Genomic DNA, 22992 nt, shown 5'->3' with positions numbered 1-22992 from the left:
TATAGCACTGATATTTGCCCACCTTTACTTACGTCATCCCACTTATCCCCCAAACACTGTGATATTCATGTTAGCACCTTCATTTAACCAAGGAAGAATCTGAAACAAGAGATCAGAGGGTAACTAGGTAAGGGCAGAGTCCGGACTCAAAAGGCAGGGCTCTCTCCAGTTCTCCAGGCGGCTGTATCGATTACAGTTACTTGTTTGATTCTATTTTATTTCAAACCTCTTTTGTAGTTGTTGTGGGCATGTTCAGGAGCGTACAGAGGATAGCATCATTAATTATTTGTCTCCGTGTTATCCTCTTTGTCCATCTGTTTTCACCTCAGCAGATTGAAAAGCTCCCAGGTAGATGGTTGTCTTTTCTCTCCTGAAGTTTCTGGGGTGCAGCCTTCATCCTCCAGCAGGATAACTAATCAGAAAGTTATTCCTGTTATCTGAACACAGAGACCCCTGCTGAGTCATAACCTGAGGCATTGTATTAAATGTAAAGCATTTTAAAGTTTAAAACAAGAACTTTTATACTTCATTCGAAAAAGTGTTTGCCCTGGCATATCAAAATGCATGAGATAATATTGCAGTGGGTTTTATTACTTGAAAAAATGTTGCAATCCCCTCACAATGCTAAGCTAAGTGGGTTATAAATGTAGAGGAATATTGACCCACCACCAAATTACTTGGATTAATATTATTTCCTTTTGCATGAGAATGAGAAGTCCATCCAAATGAAGCAAGAAGGACGTGTTGATTTTACTCTTTTCTTCTATCCAGGGCTCCCCGTCCCTATCTCTTGCTTATAAACACACATTTGCATTGAATTGTTTTTCATTACTCATATCATTTCTTGGTGTCATGTCAGAAGTGGTTGTCTCATTTGTTACTCATCACCCTGTTAATAACTATGTAGTGGTTTTCCATTTATGAAGTGCTTTCACCGGCAATGTCTCTTTAAATTTTCACAATAACCTTGAGAAATAAGTACCATTACCTTTAAAGAAGTTAAAACTGAGGTGCATGAAGGGTTTCTTATTCGAAGACATAGCCAGTTAGAGTTATTGCCAGGACCTGAATCCAGGTCTTCTGACTAGATCACAAAGGTTCAAGAAACGTGTCTTTGGGAGTGGCATGTGACTGTGTGCTAGGGCTAGGTCTGTGCTTCTCCCACCCCCTTCATAGCCCCCTCAGATGTGCCCTAGAAGTTCCCCTGGTGTGTGTGTGTGTGTGTGTGTGTGTGTGTGTGTGTGTGTGAACTACCCAACAGTCTAAAGAGGCAGTCTTAATTGGGGTTAAGAGTTTTTGAGTCAACTTGACTACTTACTGGTTTTATTACCTGAGACAAAGTTTTAATCATGCTGTATCTCAAGTTTCCCTAAAATGGGGAAAATAATAATGCCTACTCATTTGGTTGTTATGAAAATTAAAGTAAGTAGCAAAATAAATGTGAGTTATTGTCACTGTTACGGAATTAAGTTGAATAGAATTTTAAGCATTCTAAGATTCTAGGTGGCTGTTTGGTATCTCAATAATCTGACTATTAAAATGTGCATCCTAACATGATTGTAATAATGATGAAGGTGATGGCAGCAACCACATTACTCAGTGCCCACTGCGTTCCAGACATTTTGCAGATACCCTCTTGAATGTTCACAGCAACCCCGCCGATGCTGTGTTCTCAGCTACGTGGCTATATTGCTTCCAAATCTTGCCTGCAGTTGGCGTCAATTTTACCTACCACTCCCAAGCTTAACACAGTACCCTTTTGAAAATTAGAACTATATTTTCAGTCTTCTAGCCCATTCTGTACTCTCTTGCAGTGGTTCCAGATGTCATACATAAGTTGCCATAGTGCCAGGGGTAAAATTTTCCAGACCCCAAGACTCAAATTCACTTTGAGTGGCTAAGATTAAATAAGTCTGTTGACAGTTACAGGAACTAACTTCCTTGAATTTGAATATTTTTCCTTTAAAGCAAGACTTTTCCGAGAAAGAATTGGCATACCCTGTCTCAAAGAGAAAGAAGGAAATTGTAATTGACAATGACCTTTCTCCCATGTATCAGACAGAGGTTCTGAATGATAGTACATTAGCTAGTATATACCTGTGCTTGAAAAACTAAAAACACCTTTTTTTCTGCCTTAATTTGTTTTAACTTAAACTGTTACATTATCTTTATCTATAGTGCCCTCCCCACCCTTCATTCTCCCACCTGCCTTAGGTATTGTGTTCTCAAATCATGTGTCTTTTTTTTAAACACAAAAGTATTTTCTAGCCAGTCCAAAGATCTGGAAATAATAGGGTGTTTTTCGAATGTTTAGAGTTCTTTCTTTTTTACAGCAGCATTAGTATTCCATTGTAGGCAAATCCTTTACTGGATCCTGGGAAGGTCAGATGTTCATTTTATTCACACACACATACTTTAAAATATAAACCTATTTTTATTCAATATTTGGGGTATGAGAAGAAGGTTCTACAGACTGTTCCAGCCATAAAGAGAAAAGTATAGTGGGAAGATGGGAAATCAGACTAGTCATTCTTCAATTTTGAAGAGATAGACATTTTAGGTAACAGTTGAGAGGTATGACCCATTTGAAAGAGATGTTGGACAGATGTCTAGATCTTTCAGGAAGGGACACTTCAGAGGAGCCCAGCAGCTGGGCTTACAGGTTGAGATAGAGCCACCAAAGAACTAAAGACAGGAGGTCCAATTTCATTTCACTTTCGCAGTTTCACTTTTATACAAGGGGTTCTTCATTCACTATCATTCTTTCATTCATTCATTCAGCAACCATTCAGTGAAGTTGGCTCCGTACCCGGCACCACCGTAGCCCCTGGAGCCCCAGCAATGACCATGACATGGTAGCTCCCTCAGGTGGGGTACTTCTGGGGCATTTCTCTTATGGCCTTCCTGTAGGGAGTTGCCTTGCCAGCTGGTCCTGCCAGGAGGAATCCTTCATCCGACAGATGAAATATTGATCCTCTTTCTTCCCAGCTAATATCAGCGTCAGTCCCTTCCCTCTCTGTCCTGCCCACCCTTCTGTGCCATCAAGGTCTCTTTAGAGAAGATGGATCTCTCAGGACTGAATGGGAGATTTGTTTTATTTCTTCCTTATCCTTGGCAAGGACTCTCATTTTTTTTTTAAACAAATAAGGCAGACTACATCAATAGGAAAAGAAAAATAAGAACTTTCCTTGCCAGTGTTGCTTAGTTACCTTGTCAACATTCCCTTACAGCCCGGCTAACTTCTCCCTGCATATTTTTATAGTGCACATCATGTTTTATTGCTATAATTGATCTATTAAGCAGAAAATATGGAGAACATATGGAGCTCCTGTCAATTTTATGCTGTTTATTTGGATTTCCATGTTTCTCTTTCCACAAGACCTCATTCCTTATCATCTTTTTTCATTCTAACCTGGGTAGCAATGGGAAGGAATCGCATCACTATTTATATTGGTGCTTTTAACTTTGTAGCTTAAAAAGCAAAACCCAATAGGCTAACCTCAAAACTAGACATCACATTGTGGATTTTTCAAAGGAAGGGACCAAGTGTTTAGTTGCTCTGTATTCTTTCTGCCTTAGCCCCATGTCTGCCACATAAAAGGCCTTGAGTAAAAGTTTATTGGTTAAAAGAACAATTGGTTTTACATGTTTATTGAGAACTAGCATTGTAGTGGGTGCTATTAATAATATAGAATGTGCTTATAGTTTCTACCCAGGGAGCAAAACTTATGACTTGTTCTTTTCTTCCTGGAGACAACAAGGACAGAGAATAATGACTGTTGCTGCCAACACTACATTTTATTTAGTGCAAGAAGCTTTTCTGCACCAGGCTGTAGCAGCAGTATCAGCAGCCACTTTCCATCTGGTATTTATGAAAAGGTATTCACTGGGAATCTCCTAGCTTCAGGGTGCTGTGCTGTCCAAATCAATCAAGATCAAAATACCCGGTCATTGTCACCATCTGTCAAGGCCATTGTATTCAAAACAGTGAGTCTCTGGGTCATTCTCTTTCTCACACACACATATGCAAACTCAACTGAAAACTATGTTTATGATGCCAAGAAAACACCAAATGAAAGTTTATTTAATCATCTCTTTCCCCAGCCAGTCAGGCACCCCTTCAACCCAGTATTCCTCAAAGCATATACTTCTTAGATTTTATTAAAATGCAGACTTAGACCTACTAAGTCTGGGAGGAGGCCCAAGAGTCTGCATTTCTAATAAGATCCCTTAGTCAGATCAGGCCTTGATAATTAAAACATCATCCATGGACCAGTAGATTTGGCACCACCAGGGATCTTGTTAGAAATGCAGATTCCGCCCTGGCTGGTGTGCTCAGTGGTTAGAACGCCTGCCTGTGCACCGAAGGGTCTCGGGTTCAATTCTGGGTCAAGGGTGTGGACATGGTTGCAGGTTCGATCCCTGGCCCTGGTTGGGGCACGTGTCAGAGGCAACCAATTGATGTGTCTTTCTCACATCAATGTTTTTCTTTCTTTCTTTCTTTCTTTCTTTCTTTCTTTCTTTCTTTCTCTCTCTCTCTCTCTCTCTCTCTCTCTCTCTCTCTCTCTCTCTCTCTCTCTCTCTCTCCCCCCCCCCTCTTTCTTTCTCTTCCTCCCATTCTCTCTAAAAACCAGTGGAAAAAATATCCTCAGGTGAAGGGGTGAGGATTAACAAAACAATAAAAAGAAAGAAATGCAGATTCTTAGGTGCCATCTCTGACCTACTAGGTCAGAACCTGGATTTTAACAAGATCCCACACTAACATTTGAGAAGCATTGTTCTAACCATTTAATACGCCTATAATATAAGTTATAGGCAGGAGTCCTGATGGGGCTCTGGGTTGGAAAATAAGGCAGGTAGACTTCCTGTTCCCATTTCAAAACTCTTGTGTACCCCTCCTCCAATTTAGTACCTGGCACCGGATAAAGGCACAGACAGATGTCTCTTTGTTTAGTCATTCAGTGGCATGATGAATTTGTTATCTATCTTGACTACCATGTTCATCCGTAACACCTTGGAGAGGTCCGTTGGGCCTATGATCACACAAGGAGGAATAACCAGAGATTTGACAAAGATCACGAATAAGGATTCCCAGGGGTTTGGCTTAACCTCCACATCCACATACCTGGATGGAAGTGGGCACAGCTAAACGCAAAATGGAAATCTGGTCTAAGCCTTTGTCATTTCTTAAATGGAACCTGGGCACTTATGAGACTCTTTTTCTCTCCTTTAGGAAGAAACATGAGATTCCCCTGGAAATCACTCGAGAGGAAGATGGAAGGAGCCATTTAAAATAGATAGAAGCTGCGGGCCGCAAGACTGGGGCCAGAGGGCTGGCAGTGGAAAACTCTGTTGGGTTGTGATCTCTCACTGAGAAGTTCCAGGTGCTTTTTTGCTTCCTGCAAAACAAAGGAAGAAAAGGAGAAGACCATGTCCATAGCTCTGAAGCAGGTGTTCAACAAGGACAAGACCTTCCGGCCCAAGAGGAAATTCGAACCTGGCACACAGAGGTTTGAGCTCCACAAACGGGCTCAGGCGTCCCTCAACTCAGGCGTGGACCTGAAGGCGGCGGTGCAGCTGCCCAGTGGGGAGGACCAGAACGACTGGGTGGCCGTGCACGTGGTGGACTTCTTCAATCGGATCAACCTCATCTACGGCACCATCTGCGAGTTCTGCACCGAGAGGACCTGCCCTGTGATGTCAGGGGGCCCCAAATATGAGTATCGGTGGCAGGATGACCTCAAGTATAAGAAGCCGACCGCACTGCCCGCCCCCCAGTACATGAACCTCCTTATGGATTGGATCGAGGTCCAGATCAACAACGAAGACATCTTTCCAACATGCGTGGGTAAGTCCATGGCCAGCTTCTTGGTTATTTTGTCACATCCCACGTGAGCTCAGAAGGTTTGCTGAGGCTCCTTGCATGCCTGCCTTTGAACACTGGACACCACACGTCATCAATCAATGTTTCCCCAGATTCCATCTCTCACACACCTGCAGTTTCTTTTTCTATATCTAAGGACCTCATTGAAATTTTGAAAAATATTATTTGTGGATCACTTACAATAATCTCATGGACCTCAATCATGAAATTACGCCTGAACATTGTCTTGGTGAAATGTTAGATTTGATCTTTCTGGCTTACTTAGGACTAGACCCTAACCCCACCCAGTCATTCTGATAAGGTTCTTATTATTTGAGTAATTAACTAGTTAAAGTTACATGATCTCTGGTGCAGTTACTGGTATTTACCTCTCAGGTTAAGAAATCCTAATGGGAGAATCCACGGATTTGTTTGGGGACCAATCAAACAAGGGGTTAGCATTCTGGGAAAATAAAGATCCTGCCATTCTGTTCTTCCTTCTCCTGATCACAGGTTATTTATATCCCAGGTTATGCTGTCAACTCTGGACCCTTGTGCAATTGCTAGACTCACCAGGACACTTGAAATGCAAATGCTTTTGTTTCCCTTGTGCTTTGAGTCGTGAAACTCTTCAAGGGGAAGAGCCAAACCTTTTCTACCCCTTGTATTTATTTCTTTATGCTGCTGATCATTGGTGTTGACAGGCTGAATTTAACATTCAGGTTTTCTAGGCTCTAGGTTCAACGGGAAAGAGCAATCTCCTTACTTCCATTGTCATATCTCCAGTGTCCAGCGAGCCTGGTGCCTGGAAACCCTTGTAGGCACTCAGGAAATATTTGTGGAATGACTGAAAAAATACTTGTGCTGTTAGGAAGTATTATGTAAAAGCTCTGAAATGGTTGGCGGATAAAAGAAGCGTTTGAAATGCATTGCTGAAATCACTTCTAGTTGGGATGTGTGTGTCCCCATGTGGCATATGGAAACCTGAGGTGGGGCGTATGGAAGTAATTAAGTTAATACCAGAAGAAAGGGCATAAATTGATGAAGGCAGTGTGTACATCTTGAAATATTCAGCACACAAACCAGTTTGCTCAGAATCACGGTGTTGCCTTGACTTGTCCAGTCCCCTCATGCTCTTTCTCTCCGCTGCCCCTTGTTAAGGAAGGAGGTTGGGGGCGGGGGTGCAAGCCCTGACTCACCAGAGCAGGAGGAAGAGGGCAGATTCCAACCCCTCTCGCCAGCCAGCTAATAGGCACCTCCAGTGGGCGAGAATTTCTTAGAATTCATGTCTTTTTGCACTTTCTTTGACAGTCAGAGGCTTCTTTTGCTGCTGGGAAGAATTTTTCTTTTCCAAAAGCATCACCAGCCACTGCCAATGCTCTGTGCAGAGCACATGCTAGCAATAAAGGTAAATAAATGGGGGCCAGGAGACCTCCTCTTTGTCCTTTCCCTTCTGTTCCTGCTCCCTGAGGCTTTGAACTCCGGGCATTTCTGCTCTTGCTGGCAGCTGTGGCTACCACGTAGAGTGGGTGACCAGAAACCACATCAGGGCCACGGTGTGTTACTTGAGGGTGAGGAAATTCCTGGAGGTGGTTTTCGACTTTGCTCGGAGGAAATCAGGGGGTGTCCCCTAGAGTAATTGACTTTGCTATCTTTTTCTAGACATTTTTTTGTTAGCTATTCACTTGGTTTGGGGGGCATACTCTCCTCATCAGAATCCTTCTCAATTTATGCTCCATAGTCCACCAATGTTCTGGGAGATTTTAATAGGTGCACCATGGTTTTTCCCCCATGAAAAGATAAGTTTGGGAAGTGCCGAGTGAAATTGATTTCTTTATTGCAGGACTTTTAATATGCTAATATGCATGATAAATCTCCAAGAAAGGGGTTTCCCAATACTACATACTTTGAACCTGCTGGTTTTTGTTTTTTTTTAATATAACATCATTATCATCTTTTGGGAAATGTTGATCTATATAGAGTTGTCAAACTTTTGTTTGTATCAGAATTACTTGGGGCTTCTGTTAAAAATATAAATTCCCTGTGTTTTTTTTCCTTAACAACTAAATTAGAATCTCTTAGGTAAGACCTAAGAATTTGCACTTTTAATAAGAACCCAGCACTCTATCCTCTGTTTATTGTAACCACCCAGAATGCTTTTCATTCCCCAGAAACAGTGTGTTTCTTACCTCTCTGATTTTATCCACACTGTTCTCTCCTTCTGGATTCACCATCTTCTCTTGCATCCTTTATACCATGTCTTCTTCCACCAATTGAGTATAAGCCCCTTACAGTTATGGAATATGTCTTATTCATATTGACTGTCCCAGAACTAATCCAGTCTTGGTACCTTATAAGTTGTTGAATGGGTGGGCGGGAGGATGGATGGATGGATGGATGGATGGATGGATGGATGGACGGACGGACAGAAGGAAGGATGGAAAAATAATTTTTATAAAGTCCCAACATGTCTATGTAAGTTGCTGGTGATCAAAATGAAGTTAAACAAATGTCTCTGAATCCCTTTAGTATCATCCTGAGTATTTTGTGTACCTTGCCTCCACAAAGTTTAATTTTCCCTGTTTAACTCTTCCAAGGTGTAATGTTAGGGCTCAGTAAAAACAACCACCATCCACCATCATCCTGAGGGTCTTCATGAGCCTCCTGCTCACCTCTGTGATTTGCCCTCAGACCATACTTTGCTATTTTTTGAAATAACTTATCTTCAGGAGCCACTTTCTTTGTTAGAATTCACTTCCTTCTCTTCTTCCTCCCCCACTATTCCAGCCTACTTTTCTTCTTTTTGATTTTTGTGCTGCTATGAGTCATCATTATCATGAAATTGATCGAGACACCTGTCAGGATAGAGTAAAAGAAGAATTCTCAGCCAACAGCAGACCCTGGGTGGATGAGAAACGGGGACTTCTGCTTAGCATTACAGCTTTGAATTCGAGGCATACTTCTGGAGAGTGGGAGGGATTCCAACTTCACCTCCGCCCCACTGTGATCCAAGGAAATAGAACCGGAAAATACTGACAGATGTGAAGGCTTCGCCCTTCATTAGGTATTAAAGGATATAAACAGCTGTTGATCAGTACCATTGAAATATGGAGGAAAGAAAAGCTTTCATCTGCTCCTAGATTCCAGGGTAACCAGGAGACCCGGGCTGTTTCAGAAGTTGAGCTTTCTCAGTTGGGGAAATACCAAGCAGATGTGGCTCCCTTGTGAACTATAGTCTCCTGCACTTGCCTTGATCCTCTCCAGCTTCCTTTGTTAAAAAGCCAACAGATGTCCCCATTAAAGCTCCTAAGGTAGCAGTAACTTCAGAAGCAAGGCCATCTCCTCTCTGATTGTATCTCTATCCACTTTTAGAGAGAATGACAGAAAATAGGGAGCCTGCGAAGCCACAACCTTTTTTTCCTGTTATCTGTCTACTTATAATAATTTTTATGTCCTAGCCCTCAGCTTCCCATTTTTTCTATTATGTAATAGGATTTACTATCTTAGATCTGACACCAGGAAAAAAAAAAGAGTAGAAAACTTAGAGCTCCTCCAACTCATGTTTTAAAAAAGTCTTTGAACGTGGAGCAATAAGAACATTTTTAAAAATAATTACATGATCTCACCTACCTCTGTGGTTTTAGGATAAATGGGTGTCAGAAAAGGAAAGATCAGCGAGAGGAAGGGAAGGAGCGAGGAAGGGAATTCATATTTATTGAGTCTGCTAAGTGCCAGACACTATTAATCTTTCTTAATTCTTATAATAACTCAATGAATTAAATATCTCAGTTTACCAATGAGCAAGCTGATATTTAAACAAGCTAAGGGGCTTTCCGGTTTTACAGCTGATAAGTCATTCACAAGTCAGCATTGTAGCTCAAGAGTGGCCAAAAATCGATGCCTTTGTCCACTACCATTCACAGTATGTATCATTATTTTGTAAAATTTCCTTCACATAACTAAAGACTTCAGTGGTTTTAGGAGATTGTCTAGAATGGAGAAAATGTCAGAAAACACAGTTTTTGCTATAATTTTTTAAGAAACGACTTGGTCTTGTTTTTACTTTGTTTTGGTTTTGTTCACTCCTGTTTAACTAATTACCTCCGGCATACCTGAGGAGTTTACGGCCGCGATAGCTGTTCCCACGTCACATCCCAAGATTGGACAGAGGATGACATAGCCTAAGAAAGGCTTTTGAGCTCATGACTACCGTTACTGCCATTTGGTCATTCATTCATTCATTCAGTAAATGTTTTTCGAGCACCTGCTTGGAAGCCGGTTCTACTTTAGGCACCAAGAGAGCAGAGCAGAGATCCTGTCCTTGAGCAGCCTCCCTAATGTCCAGAAAGTCTAGTTGCTCCAAATTGCTCTGCACGTTTTCTAACATGAGTAGTTTGTTCAGCGGCCAAGTGCATAGTGGAAAGAGTTGCATCCCTCTGGCAACTTTTCTCATGAGCCTACAGCTGAGTTTCATCCTCTCTCAAAATATTGTGGCAGGAAACACGAGACAAGAAAACTGTCCATAGAGATGAGCTTTTCAGTCATGGGCTGTCGGAGAACTGAGTTTATAATGGGCTTTTAAATTTTAACTTAGCATTTTCTCTTGCATGTTTCCCTCATGGTATTTTAATTTTGATAGAAATGTATTTAATACTGGTAAGACAGAATGTACATCAACAAAATAGACTTCCAATGTGGTAGACCCAATACTAGGCTTGTGCACAGAGACTTGGAGGAGGTCAGCTAGCTCTGCATTGCAGATGCTTGAGACACTGGTACAGCCTCTGAGCCAACATTTCTCTCTTAGTCAACTACAGATTATAATTCTGATCTCACAGGGCTGTTGTAAAGATTAAATGAGGCAGTGTGAGTAAAAACTCATGGCTCAGAGCCATCAGCACCCAGAAGAGGTGCTGAAAAATGTGTTAGTCACCTCTCCACATACATTTCTACATAGCTATTAACCAGAACTCATGTAGACCACTAAATGATTTCTGAACAGTACCCCAGAAGAATAAAATGGGTTGTAAAAGACTCAATACGATTTTAAAAAATTAGCCGTCTTCATTGCTGCATCATCATGTTGAGGTTATAAATACTTCAGGTTTTCATCACTCAGAGACTTGGGGAAATGTTAATGTTACTTTAGGCGCTAGACCAACTCCTGGTTTCAGGGATGAGCACTTAACTCTTAAGAGAGAAAGCCTGGATGAATCTTCTTGCTTGGTTTTCAGAAGACTGCGTATTAAATCTGCTCATGCCCAATGTCAAACCAGCAGGTTAGCTGGAGAAGTGGGGAGAGGGCCCACTAGTCACCCCTAGGGCAAGCCACTCATTAAAATCAGTGTTGGGCAAGGTGACCTGGATTTGATCTCTCAAGAGGTTTCTCAGAAACTCCAGGCACGGAGCCCCTAAGGTAGCCCTGTGAACTGGCGAGTTTTTCCAAGGCTTTGCAAATGTGGTTTGCCTTTGGGATCCGATAAGCTGACTCCCTAAGAATTTACTAGTTGGGAGGGTATAATCATAACACTGCCATTTTCTGAACATGCACTCCCTAAACGCTTTAGCTGCATTATGTCATTTAATCTGTAAAGCAACACCATTGAGGCAGGTAGTCTGATTTCCTTTTCACAGGTGGAAAAGAGTAAGTACCATGCCCAGGGTCACACAGGCGCAGCTAGGACTCAGACCCAAGGCCACCCAGCTCCATAGCTCCTGCCCGCTCTCCCTCCAGCATCTCGTGTCTGTGATGTTCTTGCCCCAGAATCAACAATTCTTACTCCAGCCTGTTGCCTCCAATGTTAAGTCCTCTCTAAGCAATGTGGTCAGACAAACCCATCAGTCACAGCAAGGGACGTGGAAAGGGACAGGCCCTGCATCCGAGGCAAACAGTATCGGGTCCTTACTGACAGCAACTCTGAGGTTCTGCTTTTTCACACCTTGCCTCTCTAGATCCTGATGCTAGTCACATTTGTCCAGTTGTCTGTTCATAGAAAACATGCAGAGACAGCTGAATCCGCTCTTCCCCACCCCCACCAGCTGCTGGAGAATTGATGATCGACTGTGATGACCACAATTCCCCGCCCCCACCTTGTTAACCCAATGCTGGGGTGACTTGGTGGCTGAGTTAATGAGAACAGTGTTAAATAACCACCCCCACTCAACAGATCCCAAGAGATACCTCTGAGAAATGGTGAGGGCGTCCATGTGCTAAGAAGCAGAGAGGAAGGGGAGTGGAGACAGGAAACCCAGAGGGCCTAGACGAGGCTGCTCTGCAACTTAAGGCTGATTACCTGCTGTCGGACCTGCACTGCGTTCTCCATTACCTGTGCAATGTAATTTTAATGGGCCACATCTCAGGTGACAGGTTGTTACATCTCAGCATTAGCTGGGCAGGGACAGGGGACATGTGATATTCCGTGGAAAGCAGAGATAAAAACAAAGGCTGTGGTGGGTGGGGGAGGGGCACCTGCTGCTCTTACTCAGTTGGTGGCTGCAGATGTGGGGCCCATCCTCAGCCCAGGGAGGCTGCATTGTGGGCGTCAGGGCTGCGTGGAGAGGCATCGCCAAATGTGAGGGATGTGGAAATGCATCCAGAAGCCTGGAAGTGCAACGGGATGAAGAAAGAGGACTAAACCAGAACTCTTGCCCAGACCAGAATATGGAGTTGGACAGACCATTGTATAAGCCACTTGAAGTAGGGGTGATGTCCCCAAGAGCGCACGGGAGTTGTTACCAATGTCCCGACCGAGTTCTAAAGAGAGCACAGGTTTTTGTTTTCTGAGCAGAGCGTATCAGCAGGGCCCTGATACCAAAGCCTTTTCACTCTGCCTTCCTGCTAGATAGAGCGTCCAGATACTGAAATAACTTCTGAAAAGAGGCCGCATGGTTCACCTGCCCTAGACTTCCATGTGTAGAAAGTGGTTCACAAGCTTTTCCTTTAAAACACCTGTAAGGCCTCTGAGGATGCTTTCCTGGTGCTTTATCTTTGAAAATTCATGTTAAATTCATATTCTAAATAATAATTCTATCCATGTTTTCTGTCACATAATTATTCTTTCCCCAAGTCTTTGTCTAGTAAAGTGGGTGCTCTGGGAAGATGAGCCAGTTTGGGAAGGAGGGGTGGTAACAAGAAACAGAAGCTTAGTCTAAGACCTGAGTTTGATTCCCAGTTACCAACTTCTAATAGCAAGTTTTCAGTCTCTCTAACCCAGTTGCTTGTCTATAAAATGCATGTCAAAGTATTTATTTCACAGGATTGTCACTACTCCTATATAATAAAGAGCTAATATGCTAATTAGACCGAACAGCAGAATGATGTCCGGATGACCTTCCTAACAAAGCCAGGGCTGCGAGGGGCTGTGAGGGCCAAGCCCCTTGCATGAATTTCATGCATCAGGCCTCTAGTCTATAATAATAAAAGTGTAATATGCTAATTAGACAGGACATTCTTCTGGATGACCTTCTAGACAAAGCTGGGGCTGTGAGGGAAGCCTGGGTCCCGGGTGCTGGCTGCTGGGGGAAGGAAGGCCAACTCTTGCACGAATTTCATGCATTGGGCCTCTAGTATAAAATAACATGCTACATTTAAACACTTAGCACAAGTTGGGTATGCGTCCAATGTTAGCTCCCTCAATATCACACAGTACCATGAAGAAATAGACTGGTCAGGTGAGAAAGGAAAGAACCTGGGATGAAAATCCATCATTACATCAAACATTTGGCTATGGAGTTGATAATGCATGTTCCTTCATCTTTGCTACATTTTGTGGAACCAGCAGAGGAAAAGGTAAATGTTCTTGGGATGAGATTACCTGTGTGGCCTTGACCGCCAGAACCAGGAACGGGTCCACGAGAGACCTGCAGGTGTTTCGCAGGCAAAGCCCGTGGCCCGCACGTGGCCTGCACGAAGCCAGTTCCACCTTCTTGTTTCTGCCACGGGACATAGCACCCAGCCTAACACTGTGCTGAGAGGACACGAGGCGAGTGGATCACCACCGTGCATGAGTGAATTGATCCACCGGTTCCATAGGTCAGATGCAGAACAGGTGTGCTCCTGAAAACTGGAGGCCGTTCAATTTTTTTGTCATTTGGCTACGATTTTCATTTCTCAGAGAGGGTTCAATAAAGCAAGATTGGCAAAGGACCCCTTCATATGTGAATACCTCTTTCATGAAATGATGTGGAGTACAAACTGAAGTTGTTAGCTGTGGCTCAGGAAAAGAAAAAAAAATCTTTCTTCAAAGGAAGCAATAGGTTTTCGGTGTTTTTCGACATCATCCAGCCCAGGATCCCAGGGCTGGAGAGCAGGGATGATGCAGGGAGGAAACTCCAGCCAGCAGTCAGGTGTTTATTTTGTTGCCCACCGTGTCATACTCTCCGGAATCCGCCAGCAGGGACAGGCTCCTTGGCTTCCAGTGCGGCTGCAGTGAGGGAGCCCCCTCACCCGTGGGCAGCACAGTGGAGCGTCAGCACCTGGGGACCACCAGCAATTATTTGTGGATGACCACCTTCAGCATCACCTGGTGGCCTGACCCAGCCCGGCCCCCTCCCATGGCCAGCAGGAGCAGAGTGAAGAACACTGTGGGAGATTGAGGACTTCCCTGCTATGGCCCTCAGATAAATCGTTTCTATGTGACCATCCCAAGTGGGAAAGAAAAAGCCTGCGGTTCAGATTGTCTGTCTTTCTGTGCCAAGGAAGAGAAATATGAGCAAGTATGTTAATTACAGGCACCAAGTCCCGTGGGAAACAATCCATAGGCATTAACTATTGGATGGCTTTATTTTTGTTTTCCAAAAATAGGTTGCAGGTAAGGGCTCGTCTTCAGTGCAGGTTCAAATCTGTTCCTCTCCTACGGGCTGCGTGATCTCGGCCACCCCGGAACCTCTCTGAGCCCATCTCCTGCTCTGGGAAGTGGGGGTAATAATGATAATGTCCACTTTGAAAGGCTATGAGAATTAAGTGTCATAATGCATAGAAAGCTCTTAGCAAGTTCCCAGCAGAGGATTAAGTGCTGAATATATTTGAGCTTTATTTCCTTTCCACAGCGATGAGGAAAGGAAGACCTCTGACTTATTGCAGCTTGTAGTACTCGATTACATAGAATTTCTCCTGCAGTATCCTCTGCACATTTTTTCCCAACTGAAGTAAAAGTTGAGAAAAGCAATTGATCGTGTCATAATTACAGTAGCTAACTTGGAAAAAATAACTTCCACGTCCATTAGAATCTCAGCTAATAATGAAAATTTAACACCAGCTGAAAGCAATAGATTTACTTTTTTGTAAGGAAGGCAGCAGTTACAAAGTTTAAAATACACTAATAATAATGTTAACTACATTTTCCTATTCTGGCTGAGCAGTGTGCTAGGTTCTTTATGTGTGTGTTTGCTAATCCTCACAGCAGCGCTGGTTGCCATTCTTATTATCCCTGTTTTCACATGAGGAAGCTAAGTGTCTTCCCCATGTGGGGAGAGCCGAAAGGGAAACTGGGATGGTGAAGCAATCAGGTGGAACCCAGAGTGCAAACCACTACACCCCAGGATTAGACACACAAAGGAGGAGAGGGCTCCGTGGAGCCTGGGAGCCAGGGCTGCTCAGCAGCTGGGAGCACAGAGGAGAGGCTGAGTCCGAAGGAGAGAGAGGCGGAGAAACTGGGCTCTGCTCTCCTCTAAGCTCCTGCCAGTGCTTCCCATTGCTTTGGGCAAAGGATCCTGGGAAATGTATGTTGCAGAGGAAGGGTATGGAATGGACCTGAGAGCTGGTAGACAAACAACTGGCATATGAAGAACACAGATCAATAAAAATGTATAATTTTTGGTAGTGATAAACTCTACGAAGACAATTAAAATTGGGAAAGGGAATCAGGATACTGTAAGATTTTTTTAAAATCCTTATCTGAGGATATGTTCATTGATTTGAGAGAGAAAAACATCGATGTGAGAAACATCAGTTGGCCGCCTCCCATACCTGCCCTGACCTGGGATCGAGCCTGCAACCTGGGGAATAGAATGGGAGAATGCTCCAGCCAACTGAGCCACCCAGCCAGGTGGGATGCTATAAGATTTAAATGAGATCGATGTAGATCAGAGGTTCTCATTTTATTTTTGCTCCTCAAACTCCTTCATACTAAAAAGCTACTGAAAATCTCAAAACTTTTTTTTTAAACATGGGTTATATATATCAACAGTTACCATATTAGAAATTAAAACTATAAATATTTTTAAGTATTACTAATTAATTCATTGAAAAAATGCTAATAAACCCATCACAAAGTAACATAAACCTATTTTTTTTTTATAAAAAATAACTATATTTCCCAAAGCAAACAAAAAACTGAGGACACGAGTGGCATTGTTTTGGTTTCTGCAAATCTTTTTAATGTCTGGTTTACTAGAAAACACCTGGACTTTCTTATGTGCTTCTGAATTTCCATCTATTGTGATATGTGTTTTAAGTTCAAGTCTGGGTTCATATAGACATGTAGTTGGAAAGGGGAGGACTTTGTGTGCCCCTGAACGGACTCCCAAGGCCCCCTAAAGTGCTTTTGAGACCTACTGCTATAGATAAAGCAATGCGGAGGCCAGTCCTAGGCACCTGTAGTCACTTGGCATTTTTGGTTGAATAAACACAAATTAAGATCGCACTGAGGGTTTCACAGTGTCCCTTGTGATAAATGGAGACATTGGTGAGACCGTGGGAGTAGAAACCAGTTAGACAACACTGTTGTTAGGGCCCCATTGATCAGTTGGACACATGCTTTGTGGTATTTACCCAGCGGTTCTGATGGCTTTTACCTCAGTGTTCATAGTCATGCAGTTTCCTTATCACAGACTTTTGTAGGACCACCAAAAGATGCTAATTAGTGTTTGAAAAAATGCACCCTCTGATTTCCTTAGCACTATGTTCACACTAACCCAATGATCTCTTTCAGACTACACGCTTAACTGATAGTCCTTGCTGTGCACATAGGAAGTATTTTAAAATTTTGATGGGATTACTGTAATATGATTGTTATGCCGTACACTACAATAGAGAGTGGTAGACCACCACCAGTTGTTTAACTTGCAAATGATATGCAACAGTATTCAAGTTTAGGACAGCTTTCTATCTAGGTCAGAAAGGTTATGCATTTCTTTTCACCCTCAATTGATACATATTCCTACAGGATTTCATAGCCAAGACCTAAATCATGTTGTAAGGTAGAAAGAAATTGAGTGAATAATTTAGAAAGTATCAGCCAATTTAGATTATCTGTGTCCCTGCTCTTTATATCAGCATAGGTAGTGAATTCAGCATTTACCGAGTCTCACAGCAAGGCCCACTGTGATGGAGACAACCACCAGTCAGCTTTCGATGGGCATGGCCACATGACTGCAACCTGCAAATGGGCAGATAGGAGCTACTGTCTATGGACAGACTACTCTGAGTGGCATAATAATCTGGCCACTCAGTTTATATATATTAGAGGCCTGGTGCATGAATTCGTGCATGGGTGGGTCCGGCCAGCCTGGCCAGGGGGAGGGGACATGGGCGGTTGGCTGGCCTGCCTGCTGGTCGAACTCCTGGTCTAGGGGACAATTTGCATATTAGCCTTTTATTTTATAGGATATACACTGAGTGGCCAGATTATTATGCATTCAGAGATCATAATAATCTGGCCACTAAATGTAGTTTTTGAATGGGGTTTATAAAAACATCTCTGCTAAATGACATGTGTCTTTACTGTGGGTGTCAGGGGCAAACCTCACACCTACTAGTACTTTTTGTCATATCTAGCTTTGCCTTTATGCAATTGATGTAAAACATTGTCTATCGTTCATTGTCTACAATAGCTGAGGTGCTTTACAAAGCTCAGTTACTTTTCACAACCTTTTTAGAAAGGTGTTTTGTTTTTATCTCTTTTCCAAATGAGGAAACTGCATCTCGGAAAGGCATAGGTTACTTGGCTTCTGAAGGCCATATTTGTGTGTTTCACTATGCAGCAAACCCCTGTAATTCTAGGCACGTGCACGCATACCTTCTTATAAACTCATAGACAAACAGATTCAAAGACTGAGAGAGGCAAAATCCAAAGGATAATTTGAAGAAGCAGAAAGGCTGTCTGAGGCCTTTGCAGAAGAAATCCTGCCTGGATGAAATAAGATATTTCAAGTCATGCCTCGTTACTTCCTCAATGTGCCTTCAATCCTGTACGTAGATTTTGACTTGTGGTCTGTGGAAACTGGGAAGACTGGTACTAGTGGGACTAACCTCCCTTAATAAGATGGGACAGATGGCTCAATGGCATTTTCATGTGTGATGAGGGCTGATGGTGTGTGTGTGTGTGTGTGTGTGTGTGTGTGTGTGTGTGTGTGTCTTTTAAAGATAAAAATCTCACTGGTTAGGAAGAAAAGGAGGGAAAAAATAAACAAAAGTGTATGAGAGGATGCCAACTAGCCACGTCTAGCTCCCTGTAGATTCACATTGAACAGATGAGCAGACCCATGTTACTCAGAGCCTTCCCTGTAACCTTCATTAACCCCTTTTCTCCTGGGGTTATTTTCTTCCCAGGAGACATGGGTCAGAAGGTTGCTGTGAGCTCTTAATAAGATAAGACAGTGAGTGTGATATGTGTAAAGTGTTTGGTAAATATCAGCTACCATGATTACTAACAATATCTTCAATACTGTGTTATTTCTGCAAAGTAGTTGCTATGTTTTCTCCCATTTGGAAAGCTGCACATACCAATAAGTTATTGAGGTCCCCAAACAAAGACCTTGGAGGCCCCAATCCCCTCAACAGATGGGCAGAGGCAGGTTTTTGGACTTCAGCTGTGATTCTCAGTCACCCCTCAGACAATTAACACTTTGGGGCCCATGAAATATTTTTAGTCTTAAACATGTTGACTCTTATAATTGCCATGGACCATGGTGGCCCTTATCAGTCTGCGGTGACTCACCAGGGGGCTGATTGGACTCTGTTGTTTCAGGTGCCACAGGTGTGCATTTCACCTCCTGCAGCCCCTGGCCTCCGGCCGTGCTACCCAGCAGCTGCCCGTTGAGGGGGTCCATGGGGCACTCCGTCAGCTCAGGAGAAAAACAAGCCAAAGTGAGGCTCAAGGTTTCAAATAAAATAGTGGAGCCTTTTCCAGGACAATTTGAAAAAGGGATGTTACCAAAATGAACCTTTCATTTATTATACACTGAGTGGCCAGATTATTATGGTCTCTGAATGCATAATAATCTGGCCACTCAGTGTATGTCCTATGTAATAAAAGGCTAATATGCAAATTGTCCCCTCGACCAGGAGTTCGACCAGCAGGCGGGCCGGCCAACCGCCCATGTCCCCTCCCCCTGGCCAGGCTGGCTGGACCCCACCCATGCACGAATTCATGCACCAGGCCTCTAATATATATATAAATGTATATATATATATATATTTATACACACACACACATACACACATACACACACACACACACACACACACACACACACACACACACACTGACTGAATGGCCAGATTATTATGCATTCAGAGATCATAATAATCTGGCCACTCAGTGTATATATATTTCAGAGAGGAAGGGAAAGGAAGAGAGAGGTAGAAACATCAATGATGAGAGAGAATCATTGATTGGCTGCCTCCTGCACACCTCTACTGGGGATTGAGCCCGCAATCCAGGTATGTGTCCTGACCAGGAATTGAACTGTGACCTCCTAGTTCATAGGTTGACACTCAACCACAGAGCCATGCTGGCCGGGCAAAGTGAACCTTTTAAATTACCCCATAAGTAGATCCATAAGGATAGGTTTCTTAAAAAAGCTAGGTTTCAGAACTAAGTGTTATTAAACCAGGGTTATTAATTCAACAACTATTTATTAAGCACCTACATATTCCAAGTACTGCATTAGGCACTAGCATGCAAAGACGGGTCCTTGTGGGGCTCCTCCACAGCCCGAGAGTCCTCTGTAACCCGGCCATAGACTCAGACCAGAGTCTCTGAACTTCGCAGGTCTTAGTGGCAGGATGGACTCTCCTTGTATTACTGGGCCAACCTCAGACCCCAAATTCTAATTCCAGGAAGCGGATTCTTGTTTGGGACTCTACTTGGTACTGCAGTCCCTTGAGATTGGTATCCTGCCTTGTCTGCCCATTGTGCCATATTGGACTCACACTTCTGGTGTCCTGACCAACAACAGGGTCGCACTATTTGGTGCCAGCCCCTTCCACGCTGACGACTGGCCAGTCCCACATACTCTTGCCTGGCACACTGCTGAGTTCAGGGCTCCCTCCGTCATGTCCTACTGAGTTTGCCTCCGCACCTGCCTCGTCTTCATGGATCTACGAGGGGTTCAACACCTCCTGTCACTGATGAGGACCTCCTGCCACCAACCCAGCAGCAGAAGTTCTGAAGCCAGACTCAACCTCAGGCGGGCGCAATGCTTTCAGCGGGGAGCAAGTGAGGCTTCCAGACTTGGGCAGAAATGGGCTCCAACTCAACTTCCTTCCAGCTGCCAGTGCCCTAATATACTGCTCAGGTTTTTTCTAAGGTTAATGCTTGGCTCCTTTGCCCAAGCTGAAGTGGTGGTGAAAGGCTGAGTGACTGAGCGTGGTGCAGCCCCTTCCTTAAAAGAATTCTTACCCTGGCCCATAGCTCAGTTGGTTAGAGTGTCATCCTAAAATACCAAGGTTGGGGGTTTGATCCCTGGTGAGGGTACATACAAGAATCAACCAGTGAATGCATAGATGTGTAGAACAACAAACCAATGTTTCTCTCTCTCCCCCCCTTCCTCTCTTTCTCTAATATATGTGCATAAGAATTCTCAGTGCTCTTGACTTTACTGAGGTCTGTGAATGTGACTTCTAAAAGGTGAACAGTGACTGGCTTGCATCACAATGCCTTAATGCTATAGCAACTAAATAAGAAAAGAAAAAATGCACCTGGCATATTCTAGGAGGGCCTGTGGAGAGGTCTCTGTTAGTCTCATCCAGGAGGCCTTCACTTAAAAAATAGCCAAAAGAAAGAAAGGAAAGAGCAACATAGCTTCTAGATGTGTTTTTGTTTTCAGTAGGATTTAGTGAAGTTGTTATCCCATGCTTTCAGAAGAAGGCTCCAGACTAAAAATACAGCAATACACTTTTTAAAATGACACAATAAAAAACTGAAAGTCTCCTTTTTGCTTTGGAGATACGCAGTTTCAGACACAAGACAGGCAGCTGTGTCCATACGGATGGCTCTCATTTCTATAGCACAGCTCTCTGCTCATAAATAATGTGTTTGACACGTGTAAGATGCACCAGGGAATCTCGAAAGCAAGAGCTCTACGGACAGTGTCATGCGGTTGCAGGAAGATACTTATCAGAAATGACTGGGCGTTCTTTTTAATGCATAGCAAATGGATCATACCCATCGATAATCAATAAATAAAGAGATCTCATGTAAATAAACACATTTGGTAACAGAGCCATGGCCCCTTCACTGACTAATGTCCAGTGAGCTGGGGTCGATGTCTCCCTGCTGTCAGTGAGGACCAGAATTCATCAAAAAGGACTAAGGCCATCAAATACCTTAACAATTATATAATAGCCTCAAATGAAGTCAGACTTTTGATATTAAACAATCTCATCTTTTCGTAGTGTAGTCTTCGATATTCTAAGAGATTCTTAATGCGAGGAGGGGCACAAACCTTTCCCCCATTCTTCACAGAGCAGAGAGTCATTTCCTTAAAAAGTATAAATCAGATCTGTTCATTCTCTGCTGAAAAAAATCCAAGATCTTCTCTCTACAGAAACATGTCCTAAACTCTTCCCTTGGCCGGCTACCCACTTTGTGAGCAGGCCCCTGGCTACTTCTCTGACCTCTGAGGGCACCATTGCCCCTGGCCCTGGACTCCAGCCACCCTAAGCCTTCTTGATGCTTCTCAAACAACCCTCCCCACACACATCCCCGCTAGTTCTCCCTCCACTCCCCACCTCCAGACCTTTGCACTGCTGTTCCTTATGTCGGTAGCCCTCCCCCTGGGTTTTTGCATCTCTGGCTCCTTCTTGTTATCCAGGTCTCAGCTCACAGCTGCCCTCCTTGAAGAGGACTTTTCTCTCCACTTGCTATAATGTGACACAGATGCCTTTGGTTTATCTCAGGTCATCCTGTTCAATTTCCTTAATATTATCTCCATTCAGAAATTGTGGTCTTGTTCCTTTACTCATTTATGTTAGTTAACAGGGTTAAGAGAACCAATAATTCCTAATAAAAAAATTTTAAACTGAAAATTATAATCATCAACCTAGAAGAATACCTTTTTCTGTGGGCATGATTGCCTGAAAGAAGTTGCCTAATTCATTGCATATTTACTTACCATGTGCCCAGTATAGGAGGAACTTTGGGAGGCCAATCAGACAGTTGGCAAATATTTACTGAATATTTCACGTGCCTGACAGTGTGCCAGCTTGCAGTGGGATACAGTGCTAAACAAAACAAGCATGACTTCTGCTCACAAACTTACAATCAAATAGCGAGTGAGACGTTACAAAGAATGGGAACCCCCTGAGTTCAGGAACCCCTCCAAATCTGTGCTGCAGCCCATGCCTAGAGCAGTGCCTGGCACAGCAGCCTGTGCGAGCTGGTGAGTGAACAAGTGGAATAAATCATTACAAGTGTGAAATGTTTGGCAGAGGAAAATGCAGTGCACCAAATATACAAAATACAAACAAACACGCACAAATACTCCCAAACACACACACACACACACACACACACACACACACACACACACACACGCACCCTCTCTAACTGAGGGCACTCAGAAGTGATCTTTCAGCCGAGACCAGAAGGGTGAGTGAGATTCAGCAAAGAGGAAAGGGTAGGGTAGGGTAGTGAGGTTGTCTGTGCAGGAGACAGAGCAACCTGTGCAAAGGCTCTGAGGTGAGAAAACTGGGCATCTCTGAAGGACTGAAGGCCAATGTGAGTGCTGCGCAGTGAGTGAGGCAGGAGGGACACACGGGTTCACAGGGGTAGCAGGCCCTGGAGACCAGGCCATGGGTGTCCGTAGAAGAACTCTGGACCTTATTCTCTGGTCATAAGGAGCCTCTGAAAGCAGCTTAGTGGCATGGCAAGACTTGAATGTTTAAAGGATTCCTCTGGCTACAG

At 43.5% G+C, this 22992-nt stretch overlaps 1 protein-coding gene across 3 annotated transcripts in view; it reads left to right on the top strand.

The window, feature by feature from the left end:
- The window catches only part of MOB3B (MOB kinase activator 3B), a 196282-nt gene that overhangs the window by 58116 nt on the left and 115174 nt on the right, over positions 1–22992 (top strand). For all 3 annotated transcript variants that reach the window (XM_079789901.1, XM_079789902.1, XM_079789903.1), the window contains one exon: positions 5234–5848. In XM_079789901.1, coding sequence (XP_079646027.1) covers positions 5431–5848 — 418 coding nt within the window. In that variant the 5' untranslated portion in view covers positions 5234–5430. The remainder of the gene's footprint in view (positions 1–5233; positions 5849–22992) is intronic.

The sequence above is a fragment of the Cnephaeus nilssonii genome (assembly GCF_951640355.1).
Source record: "Cnephaeus nilssonii genome assembly, chromosome: 14".
Lineage (NCBI taxonomy): Eukaryota > Metazoa > Chordata > Mammalia > Chiroptera > Vespertilionidae > Cnephaeus > Cnephaeus nilssonii.
The sequence above is the reverse complement of the archived record's forward strand: the minus strand, read 5'-3'. Positions and strand labels throughout refer to the sequence as shown.